This window comes from Schistocerca nitens, chromosome 4 (genome assembly GCF_023898315.1).
Source record: "Schistocerca nitens isolate TAMUIC-IGC-003100 chromosome 4, iqSchNite1.1, whole genome shotgun sequence".
NCBI classification, from domain to species: Eukaryota; Metazoa; Arthropoda; class Insecta; order Orthoptera; family Acrididae; genus Schistocerca; species Schistocerca nitens.
Window position 1 is genome coordinate 878,648,712 of NC_064617.1, and position 15,958 is coordinate 878,664,669.

At 41.4% G+C, this 15,958-nt stretch overlaps 1 protein-coding gene across 4 annotated transcripts in view; it reads right to left on the reverse strand.

Annotated features, from left to right (window-relative positions):
• The window catches only part of LOC126253384 (ATP-dependent RNA helicase DDX42), a 69,809-nt gene that overhangs the window by 39,133 nt on the left and 14,718 nt on the right, over positions 1-15,958 (reverse strand). For all 4 annotated transcript variants that reach the window (XM_049954679.1, XM_049954677.1, XM_049954678.1 and 1 more), the window contains exons 5-6: positions 9,889-10,545; positions 4,925-5,065 (exon numbers count right to left, since the gene is read on the reverse strand). In XM_049954679.1, the coding sequence (XP_049810636.1) occupies positions 4,925-5,065; positions 9,889-10,545 (798 nt within the window). The remainder of the gene's footprint in view (positions 1-4,924; positions 5,066-9,888; positions 10,546-15,958) is intronic.

Sequence of the window (15,958 nt, forward strand, 5' to 3'; positions counted from 1 at the left end):
GCCGTATGATTAATACGCAAAAACGTTTTTATTTACCAAGATATGGGAGGAACTCGTCCACACCAGTGAGAGGTCAGTGCGATGGGATGCATAAACATGTCAACAGTACTTCAGAAAAACACAAGGGCCATGGTTAACCATGTCCTCAGCACCTGCAAACTGGCAGGCATGATGAGTTAACTTGTCCACAGCAGTTAAAAGGTTAAGAAAGGCAAACTTGCATTTTTACTATTTGCAGTCTTAACAAAATCTTTGGACAATGTTGACTGGAACAAACTCTTTGAAATTCTGAAGGTAGCAGGGGTGAAAATACAGGAAGTGAAAGATAATTTACAACTTGCATGGAAATTGGATGGCAGTTATAAGAATTGAGGGTTTGAAAGGGAAGCTGTGGTTGAGAAGGGAATGAGAGAGAGTTGTAGTCTATCCCTGGTGTTATTCAATCTGTATATTGCACAAGCAGTTACAAAAAATTTGGAATAGGAATCAAAGTCCAGAGAGAAGAAATAAAAACTATGAGGTTTGCTGATGATGATGTAATTCTGCCAGAAACAGTAAAGAACTTGGAAAAGTAGTTGAATGGAATTTACATTGTCTTAAAAGGAGGATATAAGATGAAAATTAACAAAAGCAAAACAAGGGTAACGGAATGTAGTTGAATTAAATCAGGTGCTGCTAAGGGAATTAAATTAAGAAATGAACAGGCAGCAAAATAACTGATGATAGCCAAAGTAGAGATGATATAAAATGAATACTGGCAATGGTAAGAAAAGCGGTTCTGAAGTAAGGAAATTTGTCAACATCAAAAGTAGATTTAAGTGTCAGAAAGTTTTTCTGAAGGTGCTTGTTGGATGTGTGTGTGAATTCCTAAGGGACCAAATTGCTTAGGCCATCGGTCCCTAGACTTGCACACTACTTAAACTATACACACACACCTAGGACTTAAACCTATGGCAGGAGGGGCTGCGCAATCCGTCACATGATACCAAAAAACAAGTGGCCACTTTGCGCAGCAGTTGCTGGAGAGTAGCCTTACATGGAAGTGAAAAGTAGGCAATAAATCATTCAGACAAGAAGAGAATAAAAGGTTTTGAAATATAGAGCTACAGAAGAATGCTGAATATCAGCGGGTACATCATGTAACTAATAAGGATGAACTGAACAGAACTATGAAGAAAAGAAATTTGTGGCACAGCTTGACTAAAAGAAGGGATAGGTTGGTAAGACACATTCAGAGACATCAAGGAGTCATCAATTTAGCACTGGAGGGCAGTGCGGGAGGTGAAAATTGTAGGAGACATCTACAACAACTTCTACATGGATACTCTGCAAATCACACTTAAATGCCTGGCAAAGGGTTCATCAAACCACATTCACAATAATTCTCTATTATTACAATCTCAAACAGCGTGCAGAAAAAAAGGAACACCTGTATCTCTCTGTGCGAGCTCTGATTTCCCGTATTTTATTATGATGATCATTTCTCCCCTTATGTAGGTCAGCACGAGAAAACATTTTTGCATTCAGAGGAGAAATTTGTTGATTGAAATTTCATGGAAAGATTCCACTGCAATGAAAAACATATTTGTTTTAATGATGTCCACCCGAAATCCTGTATCATGTCAGTTACACTCTTTCCCCTATTTCGCGATAATACAAAACATGGAGCTCTTTTTTGAACAAAAGGAAGAACACAGAAAGTACAGCACAGTAGTTTTTCATAGATAAAGAGGTTTGCACATGATAAAAGAGCATAAAGAGCTGCAACAAATTAGTGTTCATAAAGAAGTGCAACAAATCTGTGTCCAGACTGACAACCACAACAGCATGGAATGTGGCCTTCTGTGAAGAGACTGTCATATGAAAATTAGACTCAGATACATTCTGAGACCTAAAGGGGTCATCGTAAGGGGAGTGGGGCAGTGAGAACTGTAGAGGGAGACCAAAAGGTAAATACAGCAAGCAGGTTCAAATGGATGCAGGATGCAGTAGTTATTTGAAGATGAAGAGACTTGCACAGGATAGGGCAGCATAAAAAACTGCATCAAATCAGTGTTCCGACTGAAGACCACAACGACAGCCTGAAAAGTGTCCTTGTGCAAAGAGGCCATCATATGGAAAATAGTTTCAGAACATTGCAACCAAAGCTCAGCAAAATGCTTCCACAACATGGGTGATCATCAGGCAGAGTAACAGATATAAAACTTCATAAACAACAGCCTTGGTTATGTTATCATTCTGCTGACTTCTTTGGGCTCATTAAAAACTATGTCTGTGTAGGATTGGTGTCTTTCTCAGTGATTGAAGATGCGAATATTTCTCAATAATGATTTCAGCCCTCTTGTTTGTCAAAATTGCTGGTAACAATGTAGGTTACTTTTGATAGTAAGCAGTGACAAAAAGTGATATATTGTCTTTTCACAATGCCTAAGCAATATTAGATGTCATAATAATGTCAAATGTGTAGTGTCATGACAGTTTGATTTCACAGCAACAAGAAATTTTCAAACTAAAAAACAGCAAGGTTTTCCTAAATTAACTTGGCAGGCAGCCCACACCGTTATTCCCAACAACTACCCTGGATTGCTGCTCACGACAGATGCAGGTGCAGCCTGCAGTCTGGAAAATTGGAAATTTGCAGTAAGGTCTTATGGAACCAAACTGCTAAGGACATCGGTCCCTAAGCCTACACACTACTTAATCTAACTTAAACTAACTTACACTATGGACAACACACACATCCATGCCCAAGGGAGGACTCAAACCTCCAATGGGGATGACAAGGCGCCTCAAACCATGTGGCTACGCCACACATCTCCTGCAGCCCGGGCCTGAGCATTCACAGACAGTAGTTAAGCATCTGTGAGTAATGTTTGTATGAGTACGTGTGTTTTCCTCCTTCTGAAGAAGGACTCTCATCCAAAAGCTAAAATTTTAGAAGTATTTGCATTGTTCTACCTGCAGCTCAATGCCTCCTCTATGTGGTGAGTAGAAACCTATCCTTTTCATATTATTGTTATTCTAGCCTAATATAATGACAGAATAACAACAATGTGAAAGTAGACTGCTATTGACCATATAGTGGAGGCATTGAGTTGCAGACAGGCACAATGAAAAAGACTGCTACGTATTTAAGCTTTTGTCCAAAAGCTTAAATGCATAGCAGGCATTTTCATTGTGCCTGTCTGTGACTCAACACCTCCTCTATGTGGTGAGTAGCAATCTATCATTCCCAGATTGTTCTTAATACAATACAATAATAAAATAATCTAGAAATAAACAGTGTGAGTGTATTAACATTAGTTGTAACTGCATTTTACTGAAGTAGCCTGTAGCAACCACTTCTGACAGTTAATCAGCAATTTGACTTTTTCAATGTCACTGAAGGCTCCCCTTTATGGCAGGACTTATGGAACACTATGTGTTAAACAATGAAGGAGTGCTCTACCACGAGTAGTCTGAAAACAATGCTGAATGCACACGACTGATTTCACTGCAGCCAGCAGCAATATGCACTGCAGCCTCTCTTGGGTAAAAAGTATTTTCACTCTGCTCACCTCAACTAGAATGAAGTGAACAGCTACATACCTCATAATCATACTAATGCACATGTGTTACACTAGAGTTACCTACAAACAAAACTTTATAGGTTCTGCTTTAAACAAAATTTGATAAGTTCCCCTTTCTAGCCATGCACACTGGTTTCAGAGATACACATCCTCATTCTTCTTCAGTTTGTTCCCAGGTATAATGTATTGTAGATTATTGTAGGTAGACAGCACAAAGTATTTTCACACTTTTACAAATGTAAAATAAGGGGTGTCCATAAAAGAATGTCCTAGATTCAATGGTATATTATAACAGCTTAATTTCACTATTGACAACAAATCATATGTTAAATTGAAGGCAAATTAATGTCATTTTTCTTACAAATGTTCAATATGTGCACCTTAAGTTAAACTACACACACCCAACCTAAAATCCAGTCCTTCCCACAATCTGGTTAAGAAGCCCACAGTAATGAAAGCAATAGCCCCTGCAATTCTATGTCTCAACTTTGGGAAATCCCTAGGTAGTGGCAGAATGTAGACATAATCTTTTATGAAGCCGCAAAGTAAAAAATTGTATGAAGTGAGGTCAGATGAATGTGAAGGCTAGCAGAAATGAGTTCTGTTGTACTGAAGGTTACAATCAATCCAAAGGTCAGCAACTTTGTCATTCAACCACTCTTATACAAAAAGATGCAAATGGGGAGAGCCTTCCCACTTAGATGAAAAGTTGCCTCGTCACTGAATGCCACATGATCAGGAGTGCCATCTTCCCACTGTGACACTTCACCTAGAAATTTATAACATGCACCATAGTCAACTGGCTTTAAAGCACACACCAACTGTAACCAGTATGGACACATGTGTAAATGTTTCCTTAAAACTGTCCATACTGTAATCTTTGGCATCTGAAGTTCAAGAACTGCTCTCTGAACAGACTTCATAGGACTACGAAGGCGAGATCCTCTGATACTGTCAACATCTTCTTCAATCAAAATAATGTGCTTTTCTGTTCACACACACATCCAGTCCTTTCAAACTGGTTATACTATCGGCAGATGTCTTTGGCCCACAGGAGATCACAAAAACTTTAAACATAATGCATGATGAACGGACATTACAGATTACACTCAGAAATCTGCAGAACACAAAATGCTTTACGCTTAGGAATCACCACTTTGTGTATATGGCGCCACAAGTGGGAAAACAACAACAAAGCAGTACTCACACATGTGCTTAGCTAAAACTGAGTTACTCTTTAATTATGACCCTGAACCAACACTCTACTATGCTGTTAAAATTTATAACTGTGACCGTCTTTTATGGATACCCTATAATATGACAAACATAGGATGATGATAAGAACACTCTCTTACCTTCTTTGTGACAAATATAAGGACACTTCCTGATGACAGAAATTCAACAAGTGACCTCAAAAGCCAGTTCCACTTCGCAGCTCCAGGGGGCAATACTTTCACTACCTGGGTAACATCTGCGTTTGCTTCACCGACATCTCCCTGCATGTGACAAAAGAAAATTAAATGCAATCATTGCCAATACAGTTCATTTGAAGATTTTTTCATTAACCCCAAAAAAATTACATATTACTACCTCCTCCATGTTTCATTTCTGATTAAACTTAGCTATTATTATTCCACACAAAAGCTTCATATAACATTATTATGAAATGGACAACAGAAATATCGCAAAAAAAATGCTGAAATTATGATTGGCTGACAGGAAAATACTAGATTGTACACAGGATTTTCAAATTTCATGCCCTTCATAACTCACATTCCATGAGGATTTGTAATTCTTTTTGCTTTTAATTTGAAGTAACGTATATTTTTTGTTGATTTAAGGGGATAGTCCTCCCATGAACTTCAATGATTTACCTGACAAAAGTTGTGTCTGAAGGCCAAAGAACAAAATTGAAGGGCTGTGAAGTCAATGTAAGTCTGCAAGACACATGGGTAACAGAGTTCACCAAACTCATGATCGTCACATAGATAACGGGTCATTTTGAAGCTGTGTCTAACTTATCTGAATGAAGACCTGAATGAAGACCCTCGGGCCCACACATGCCTACCAGGCCAGAACTTCGGAGAGGAGGGAGGAACTGTGGGTCTGGATATGGGCAGTAGTAAATGGAGGAGAGAACAAGGTTGAAGTCCATGTAAGAGCTCCAGAGGGCTCTTGTCACGAAACAGTGTTGCCCAGTATGAACACAAAATGTCGTGTGTCTTGAACATACTTCTTCATTTGCTGTTCTAATTGCCGAACGAACCTCTGTGGAGTGGCCACCACACTGAGCCTAGATGTCGTCATTGTGTCACTTCCAGTGTCCACTGCCTCACCAATGTTTCCACCCACCGCAATCACTGACGACAGGGCCACTTTCAGCCTCACATCTGAGTGCCCGCAGACCGAGGGCTCCTGGAGGTGTGAGTCACCAGAGGGGGAGGGCGGGAGGCTGTAGAAGAGATGGTAGTCACACACCTCTCTCTCTGCATGGTGTGGGGCCAGGTGTAGAAGGGTTATCACCCTCACCCCCGCCACCCCAGCAGGGGAGGGATGTGATAAACTTACTGTTACCACTACCTTTTGCTGGCAGCCCCGCTCCAGATTCATACGCTGAGCCGGCCGCACGGGCAAATGGCTGTGCCAGCACACTACAGATATTACTAAATGCACTGAACTAAGGCTCACCCACTGCAGATGCGGGGATAGACAGACACTGGAGGCTCCTTCATCAGGCTCCAGTGTGAGTCTACAACTCAGTCTGCATGCACAGACTAAAACTAGTACCACCAGCATCAGTAATGCCTACACTTCTCTATATCTAGGACAACGTGAGCCTCTCAGTTTCAGTCTGTGCCCTGCTGTCAACCATTACGTATAGTGCAGCACTCATGATTTGGACATTAGTAACAATGACCTTGTATCACCACCAGGCAGTTTCATATTATTGTAAATTGTGCCATCATGTGTTGTAGTCTACTATTAAATACACTCCTGGAAATTGAAATAAGAACACCGTGAATTCATTGTCCCAGGAAGGGGAAACTTTATTGACACATTCCTGGGGTCAGATACATCACATGATCACACTGACAGAACCACAGGCACATAGACACAGGCAACAGAGCATGCACAATGTCGGCACTAGTACAGTGTATATCCACCTTTCGCAGCAATGCAGGCTGCTATTCTCCCATGGAGACAATCGTAGAGATGCTGGATGTAGTCCTGTGGAACGGCTTGCCATGCCATTTCCACCTGGCGCCTCAGTTGGACCAGCGTTCGTGCTGGACGTGCAGACCGCGTGAGACGACGCTTCATCCAGTCCGAAGCATGCTCAATGGGGGACAGATCCGGAGATCTTGCTGGCCAGGGTAGTTGACTTACACCTTCTAGAGCACGTTGGGTGGCACGGGATACATGCGGACGTGCATTGTGCTGTTGGAACAGCAAGTTCCCTTGCCGGTCTAGGAATGGTAGAACGATGGGTTCGATGACGGTTTGGATGTACCGTGCACTATTCAGTGTCCCCTCGACGATCACCAGTGGTGTACGGCCAGTGTAGGAGATCGCTCCCCACACCATGATACCGGGTGTTGGCCCTGTGTGCCTCGGTCGTATGCAGTCCTGATTGTGGCGCTCACTTGCACGGCGCCAAACACGCATACGACCATCATTGGCACCAAGGCAGAAGCGACTCTCATCGCTGAAGACGACACGTCTCCATTCGTCCCTCCATTCACGCCTGTCGCGACACCACTGGAGGCGGGCTGCACGATGTTGGGGCGTGAGCGGAAGACGGCCTACCGGTGTGCGGGACCGTAGCCCAGCTTCATGGAGACGGTTGCGAATGGTCCTCGCCGATACCCCAGGAGCAACAGTGTCCCTAATTTGCTGGGAACTGGCGGTGCGGTCCCCTACGGCACTGCGTAGGATCCTACGGTCTTGGCGTGCATCCGTGCGTCGCTGCGGTCCGGTCCCAGGTCGACGGGCACGTGCACCTTCCGCCGACCACTGGCGATAACATCGATGTACTGTGGAGACCTCACGCCCCACGTGTTGAGCAATTCGGCGGTACGTCCACCCGGCCTCCCGCATGCCCACTATACGCCCTCGCTCAAAGTCCGTCAACTGCACATACGGTTCACGTCCACGCTGTCGCGGCATGCTACCAGTGTTAAAGACTGCGATGGAGCTCCGTATGCCACGGCAAACTGGCTGACACTGACGGCGGCAGTGCACAAATGCTGCGCAGCTAGCGCCATTCGACGGCCAACACCGCGGTTCCTGGTGTGTCCGCTGTGCCGTGCGTGTGATCATTGCTTGTACAGCCCTCTCGCAGTGTCCGGAGCAAGTATGGTGGGTCTGACACACCGGTGTCAATGTGTTCTTTTTTCCATTTCCAGGAGTGTAGATTATAAAAACTGGTGTTCATTTGTCTTGTGTGCCACAACAGAAGCAAATACATCAAGTTAATAAAAAATACGTGGAAGAGTGAAGTGAAGGTAATGTAGTTTTGCATCAACGGTCAGAGGCCATTTTACTAAGATGGAAGAGAATTTCCTTCTTTACAGGATATAGAAATTAAGATATTTTTTCAGCTTGATTTTGTTCAGTAGTAAAGTGCAACACTTCTTGATGGTGCTCTGCCCTTGAAGAGGTAGTTTGTCAACACCAAATCATGAAAATAGTCATCACTTTTACTGTAAAATGAATCTCGTTCACCTTCTTTAACGCACTTTTGTCTATAGTCAATCAGTGGTTTCACTGCTCCTTTTTCTCTAGTTTGTGATGAGGAGGCCATCTACTATTACGGAACAGTAGGAAAGCTCACGGGCATTCTGATTAGACAAGTCCAAAAACTACTAAGCAGTGTCTATGTGCATGTGTTTCTTTTGGTGAATGGTTAACAGATGTAGCATCGATCGAGCTGATAGCTTTGTCAAACCAAAAAGCATTGTGTATAATCTGGTAGATACATCTCGTGAATATCTTTGCAATATCAGTGAGGTCATGTAGCTTAAACAAGAGCCTATGAGTAAATCCCTGAAGCTTCATACTGCACTATCTCAAGAGAACCACTCCACAAAGCTAAAAGTATTTTTAGCACATTTACGACATTTCTGTGTTGAGCTGAGAAAGTTAGAATAGTCCTTGTATGCCAATAAATAACAGTTTTTTGTAGCAGATTGCATGAACAAAGGTAAATAATTATGAGTGATGTTAATGGGTATATATTAACTCCGCATTTTCTACAAGTATTTGGTTTGTTTCAAGTCCAACCCGAAAATTAATTTTAAGAGCAAGCAGAATGGAGGAGCCCATGCTTCGAAGTTATGATGTGAAACCAACAGCCGCACTTACAGGCAGAGGTTGAGCAGATTGGGCTCAAAAAATCTAAGCCTTTATTATCTCAAAATATTTTTTATTGTTTTTGGTCGAAATGAATGTTTAAGGAAGGTAATGGATAACTAGTTTCAAGATTTGAAATCAGATGTGTCATAATTAGCATAACTTCAACCATTTAAGTATGCAATTAATTGAAAACACTGGTATTTGAAGTGCCATTTCAGACAGGATTACTGCACTGAAATACATTAACTTAAGCCTAACTGATTTCTCAGAAGATTTAAGGTGAAGCTTCTCCACAAAAATAAGATTATCAAAAACACAAACATTAAAATGAGGTCTTAATCAGTTTTGAATCAAACTAGGCAAAGAAAAATACTAAAACCTTTCAAGAACCACTTTTGTCTATCAAAATAAGAGAATTCCATTCAGCAATGCCATGCTTCTGATACATGTTTGCTCTTGTAATGGTAAATAATATGTGAACGTACACAACATGGCTTGTGTTCTCTGCTATCACAGTCAAACATTTATTCAAGTGTGTGTGTGTGTGTGTGTGTGTGTGTGTGTGTGTGTGTGTGTGTGTTAACAAATTAGAATGTATTAGCTAAAATAACTTTTAAGTAAACATTCCTCTACAAAAATGGTGTTTTGTATTGTAGGATGCAGCAGCTCAACTCTACTAAATGTTTTAGTAGTTACATTAATTTCAAAGGTAGCTAAAAACATACAGACTACTTCAGAATTTTAGATCTGGCAGTAAAAACTGTTCACCAACAGAGAATAATTATAAGGGGATAAGACAACAGATAAGTCTGAAATGTCAGAACACTGCATACCATTTTAAATTTTATGTCAGTGTGTTTCTAAAAAGTGACAGCACAGATTATTTAGTGACTCGCCCTTGTACAAAGACCTGCAAACATAGCTCACACTATTAGAAAGTATATTATGAACTATATATACGCACCTGCACAATCCGTATTGGATCAGTGAGAACATCCCTTGCCAATCTCTCAACTTTCTTCTTGAAAGTAGCACTGAAAAGCAGTGTCTGTCTATCGGGTCGCACGTGGTTACAGATTGACCGCACCTGTGGCTCAAATCCCATATCAAACATGCGATCAGCCTCGTCGAGCACAAGAAACGTGACTCTTTGGAGATTTGTGGCTTTCATCTTGACCATGTCGATCATACGACCTGGTGTTGCAACCACAATTTCAGCTCCTTCCTCTAGGGCTTTTGACTGTTCCCACTTAGAGCCTCCACCATAACAGCAAACGACACGCAAGCCATACACCTTCCCAAAACGTTTGGCTTCGGCATATATTTGTTGTGAAAGTTCTCTTGTGGGTGCCAAAATAAGTCCCACGGGGCCTTCATCTGGTGACAGCTCACGCTGGTCGGCAACATGTACCAGCATGGGCCAGACAAAGGCAGCAGTTTTTCCAGACCCTGTTTTGGCAATCCCTATTATGTCCCTCCCTGCCAATGCAGCAGGAACTGCCTGGGCCTGAATGGGTGTCGGCTGAGTATATTCAGACTTACGAACTGATTTCATCAGAGCTTCATCAAATCCGAAGTGTGCGAAGCTAGTCACTGGATGAGGTGGATCTGGACCCGTTACCTTAAAACAAAACAAAAAAAAAAAAATACATTGTGAAACACACAGGGATTGGAAAAGAAACTATTTATAATAAATATGGATATAGCAACAAAGAACTTTTCTTGAGTGTGACACGTTGTTCAAAATAATGCTTTAAACAACTGTGTGAAAATAAATCTAGATTAGCAAATCAGAAACTCGATAACATTTTGATTCAATTGTGATTCTGAATCCCAGCAATGTTAAAAGTTTTGTTTCGGTTCTTGGTATTTCAGCTATTTGCATAATGCTAAAATAATATCACTTTCAAAACAGATAAAAAAATTAATATCTAATGACAACCCTTGGACACCTTGATGTAAGAAGTTTGAGCTACCCCAAATAATGCATCTGAGGATGCATTATAACAACTAAAGAAACAATAAAAATGGTAAGTTGCCAGAGAAAAGGACTACTTGGAACAGGATGGTATCTACATTACTCTAAGATAAACAGTAAAATGTTAATAGCAAAAGTACAGTTCAATATTTATCATTTCCTTTGCACAGTCGTTAAATTACACCTTGTAAATTGGCCCCCCTCCAATCAATTTTAAAATGAAGTGTACGTGAACTTAACTGTGATTCACACTGCATGGCTGAAAACAGAACTTATGGGTACCTCTGCATTACATATTCTGAACATTTATGGGAACATGTTTAACTGGAGTTTTCACAGCTGTACTACAAAAAGAGAATATTTATCTGTACAGCTAAAAAAACTCTTGCCCAGTGGTAAGTGATTATTGGGAATACATGCACATTTATGCAAAACTGGAAGTAGAGTACTACAAATATGGGTTGCAACCTGAAAGTTGTAAGAGTCAAAGTTTGCACCCATGTGTTACAAGCTGTGGAACCAAAACAATTAAGTGCAAGTATGTAGTAAAAAACAGATCAATAAATGACAAATTGTAAGGATAACACAAGGCCATTGTATGTTTTGGGAAGTCTCGTTCACATGAATAAAGAATCCTCTTTCAAGCATGGTCAAACTTCTAGCAACAGAAAACCTCCACAAAAAAAGGACAAGACAATGAAAATCAGTGTAGGGAAGTGCCATGATACAGACTGACTTTACAGATTTATTTGTTTGTAGCTAGATATGCAGCTCCACATAAATTACCTCACAGTTAACATAAACAAGTGCATGCTATGCCACCCACCACAGCAAGTGTAAGACTGTATATGAACAAAAACAAAAGTCATCTTTGAATTTTTTTATGTGTGTGCATGTCCTCAAATGGATTGTAACAGAGAGTACATAGTGAACCCTAATCATGCCCCAACCCCTTTTGCTTATTCTATTTGTAGGTGGTGCACAACACGGAAGAAATATTGGTGAAAACCATAAGTAAATGCCCAAATTTGTCTCATTTTTACATAATGGTAACTGTGCAAAAGGTGTGGAACATCTTGGCAGATTAAAACTGTATGTGAGACTAGTAAATGAATCTGCAATCTAGTCATTAGTTGCGAATGCTCTTGCGGCCTAAGCTGTTTGTGCACACTTAATGGCCCATCTTCACAGCTTCAAATCTATCAGAACCACTCACCAACTTTCCAAAACTGACAGGACTTCTCCTACATAAAGTTTTAGACTAGTCTAATCCAGGAAGAAAGAATATATGTTGCAGATAAATGGCCTAGTCACAGCCTACTGTGATCAGAACAGGTAATTAGTAGCCTCAGCTGCAGTGAGGGGCGCTTCTGTAAACCATGGAACGTTGGGAGGAGGGGGTTGGGGGCTTTCCTCCCACATCCTCAGCCTCTCTGTGATTGTAAATCTCATTGCTTTGCTAATGCAGACATGGTAGTGCAGAGCATAGAAATTCCTTTAAATTAGACAATGTGGATATTTTCAACAATGTGTGTTTCATCTACTTTCAGTACACCCCAGTCTACCTTAGCTTTCCTGTCACTGAACTATTCACAGAACTGTGTGTTGATAATTCTCTTTGTAGTTACCGTATGCAGCAGATTGAAGGGAATTCTGTACATTTCCATTTATCTTCTGCAAAGCAGAGTAGTTATTTTTATGACATGAAAACCATTGCTCTTAGTGGCTCTTTATCAATATTTTTCTTCCAGTGATACAGAAGACGCTATATATTTTATTGAAGACATCCACCAATTTACAGAACATTATGCATGTACTTCCGGTCACATTCCGCAAGGTGAGGATCACATATACTCATCCCTCACTCACTGTTTTAATTCTACCAATTTCTTGCCATGGGTGATAATTTTAATTCTTATGTAAATAATTGGTTATCTAAAAACTGTATGCTGTAGTATTTGGCACTTCTTCTAACTGGCGTATAGAAGAATGTAAGCTGATAGCTACTTTCTTTTTGGTGGGCTAAATGCTGTTCTTAATCATTTTCACTTGCATATTCACCTGCATCCCACATTATAATATTTTTAGTCACTTTTCTCTTTGACCTCATCGTGTTTTCACATCGATTTCAGTTCATTTTCGCCTTTCACTATTGACCCTACTCCCTCAAGTTTCACTTTGTTTCCCCATACCTCACCTTTATTTTGCGCCCCCCCCCCCCCCCCCCATGCAAGTATTTTTATGTAATATATGTATTTTTAACCTCCATCAAGGATCCTTGCTCCTCCCACCTGTACCAATACAGAAAAGCTTCCTTATCCCTAGCCAGAACCCAGTCCCACATACTGTTCCTGCATTGTTGGCTGGTCCATGAAATCCCCAAAATGGCCTTAACATCAAATTACCCATCTCCGGCTGCAGCCCATTCTTCCATAATGACCATCTGTCCAGTTTCTGCCGGTCCTTAGCCTTCCATCAGCCTAGTCCTGCAAACCCTTTTAAATTAGGCCCAAACCACCTTGCAATTATCTCGTCTCCATTTGTAAAGTTCTCCTGCTCTGCAGTCACAAATTCCTGTATCCCACTCTCGCACTGAACTTCTTGCCCACCTGAAAGAAGAGCAACATGCACAATGCCACCTCAAAAGACCCTTCATCCTATTCACCACTTGCTCCCATTTTGGACTACCAGTATCCATCACTTGTACAACAGCCTCCAAACTTCCATCACATCCCCTCATACCTGACAAACCCTGCCACACAGACCTATTACATTTACCACATTCTCAGAAACTCCTTCCCATGCAATACAGAATCCAGAACCTAAAGAGACCCCAAACATAGTCATGAACATTTCCTCCAAAAGCCTTAGTCCCATAGACGTATCTGTCCTCTTCAAAGGCCTTTCCTTTTGCCCCACTTCCAAGCTCAATCATCTGGATTTATCAAAAGACTTTCTGTCCTTCTGCTGGTCCCTACAGTGGAAACATTTTTTCATCGCCAATTCTACCAACCAGATTCAATTCAAAACCAATTTTGAAACCTGCCTGACTCAGTTCACTCCTCCATCCACCCACACTGTCCCCACACCACCCCCTGTTAACATTCCACAATTTCTTAACTCAAACTTTGCCTTACCATCATTCCTCAAATCCTTCAACATGGAAGATAACCTTATACCCACCGAGAAAAACAGCAACACACCACCTAAAAACTCATCCCAACTTTATAATCCTACCTGCCAACAAAGACTCCACCACTGTCGTCTAAAACTGCAGGAATTACCTGGCAGAAGAACTCTGCCAGCTGTGAGATTCTTCCACCTAGAAACCTTGCCACAGAACCCCTTTACAGAAATCCAACAGAATTTCCAATTGCTCCTCAAATTTTTACTCCCATCCCAGAACCTCTCCCCTCAGTTTATCTCTCTCCTTACGCCTACCACTCCCAACACTCCTACTACATACTTCTAAAGTTCATAAACCCAACCTCCTGGACATCCCATTGTGGCCAGTTACTATGCCCACTGAGAGAGTCTCTGCTTTCGTAGACCAATACCTTCAATCTATTACCCGCAACCTACCCCCATGAGCCATGACCTTGTCATCGGTGGAGAGGCTTGCATGCCTCAGCAACACAGATAGCTGTACCCTAGATGCAATCACAACAAAGGGGTATCTGGTGAGAGACCAGACAAACATGTGGTTCCTGAAGAGGGGCAGCAGCCTTTTCAGTAGTTGCAGGGGCAACAGTCTGGATGATTGGCTGATCAGGCCTTGTAACATCAACCAAAATGGCCCTGCTGTGCTTGTTGCTGGTACTGTGTACTGCCAAAAGCAAGGGAAAACTACAGCCATAATTTTGCCCCAGGGCATGCAGCTCTACTCTATGGTTACATGATGATGGCAACCTCTTGTGTAAAATATTCTGGAGGTAAAATAGTCCCTCAGTCAGATCTCCAGGTGGGGGAATACTCAGGAGGACGTTATCAGGAGAAACACAACGGGTATTCGCGCATCAGAGTGTGGAGTGTCAGATCCCCGAATTGCGCAGGTAGGTTAGAAAATTTAAAAAGGGAAATGGATATGTTACAATCAGATATAGTGCGAAACAGTGAAGTTCGGTAACAAGAGGAGTAGGACTTCTGGTCAGATGAATAAAGGGTTATAAAAACCAAATCAAATAGGGGTAATGCAAGAGTAGGTTTCATAATGAGTAAAAAAATAGGTATGTGGATACGTTACTACGAACAGCACAGCAAACGCATTATTGTAACCAAGATAGACACAAAGCCCACACACACCACAGTAGCACAAGTCTATATACTGACTAGCTCTGGAGATGAGGAGGAAATGTATGATGAGATAAAAGAAATTATTTGGATAGTTAAGAGTGCTGAAAATTTAGGGGACTGGAATTCGATCGTAGGAAAAGGAAGAGAAGGAAACGAAGTAGTGAATATGGACTGGGGGAAAGGAATGAAAGAGGAAGCCGCCTGGTAGAATTCTGCACAGAGCGTAACTTAATCATAGCTAACACTTGGTTTAAGAATCATGAGAGAAATTTGTATACGCAGAAGAGACCTGGACACCGGAAAGTTTCAGATTGATTACATAATGGTCAGACAGGGATTTAGGAATCAGGTTTTAAACTACAAGACATTTGCAGGGGCAGATGTGGACTCTGACCACAATCTATTGATTATGAACTGCAAATTAAAACTGAAGAAACTGCAAAATGGGAAGAATTATGGAGATAGGACCTGGATGAACTGAGAGAACCAGAGGTTGTAGAGGGTTTCAGAGGGAGCATTAGGGAATGATTGACAAGAACAGAGGAAAGAAATACAGTAGAAGATGAATGGTTAGCTTTGAGAGATGAAATAGTGAAGGCAGCAGAGGACAAAGTAGGTAAAAAGACGAGGGCAAGTAGAAATCCCTGGGTAATACAAGAGATACTGAATTTAATCACTGAAAGGAGAAAATATAAAGGCACAATAAATGAAGCAGGCGAAAGGGTATAAAACATCTAAAAATTGAGATTGACAGGAAGTGCAA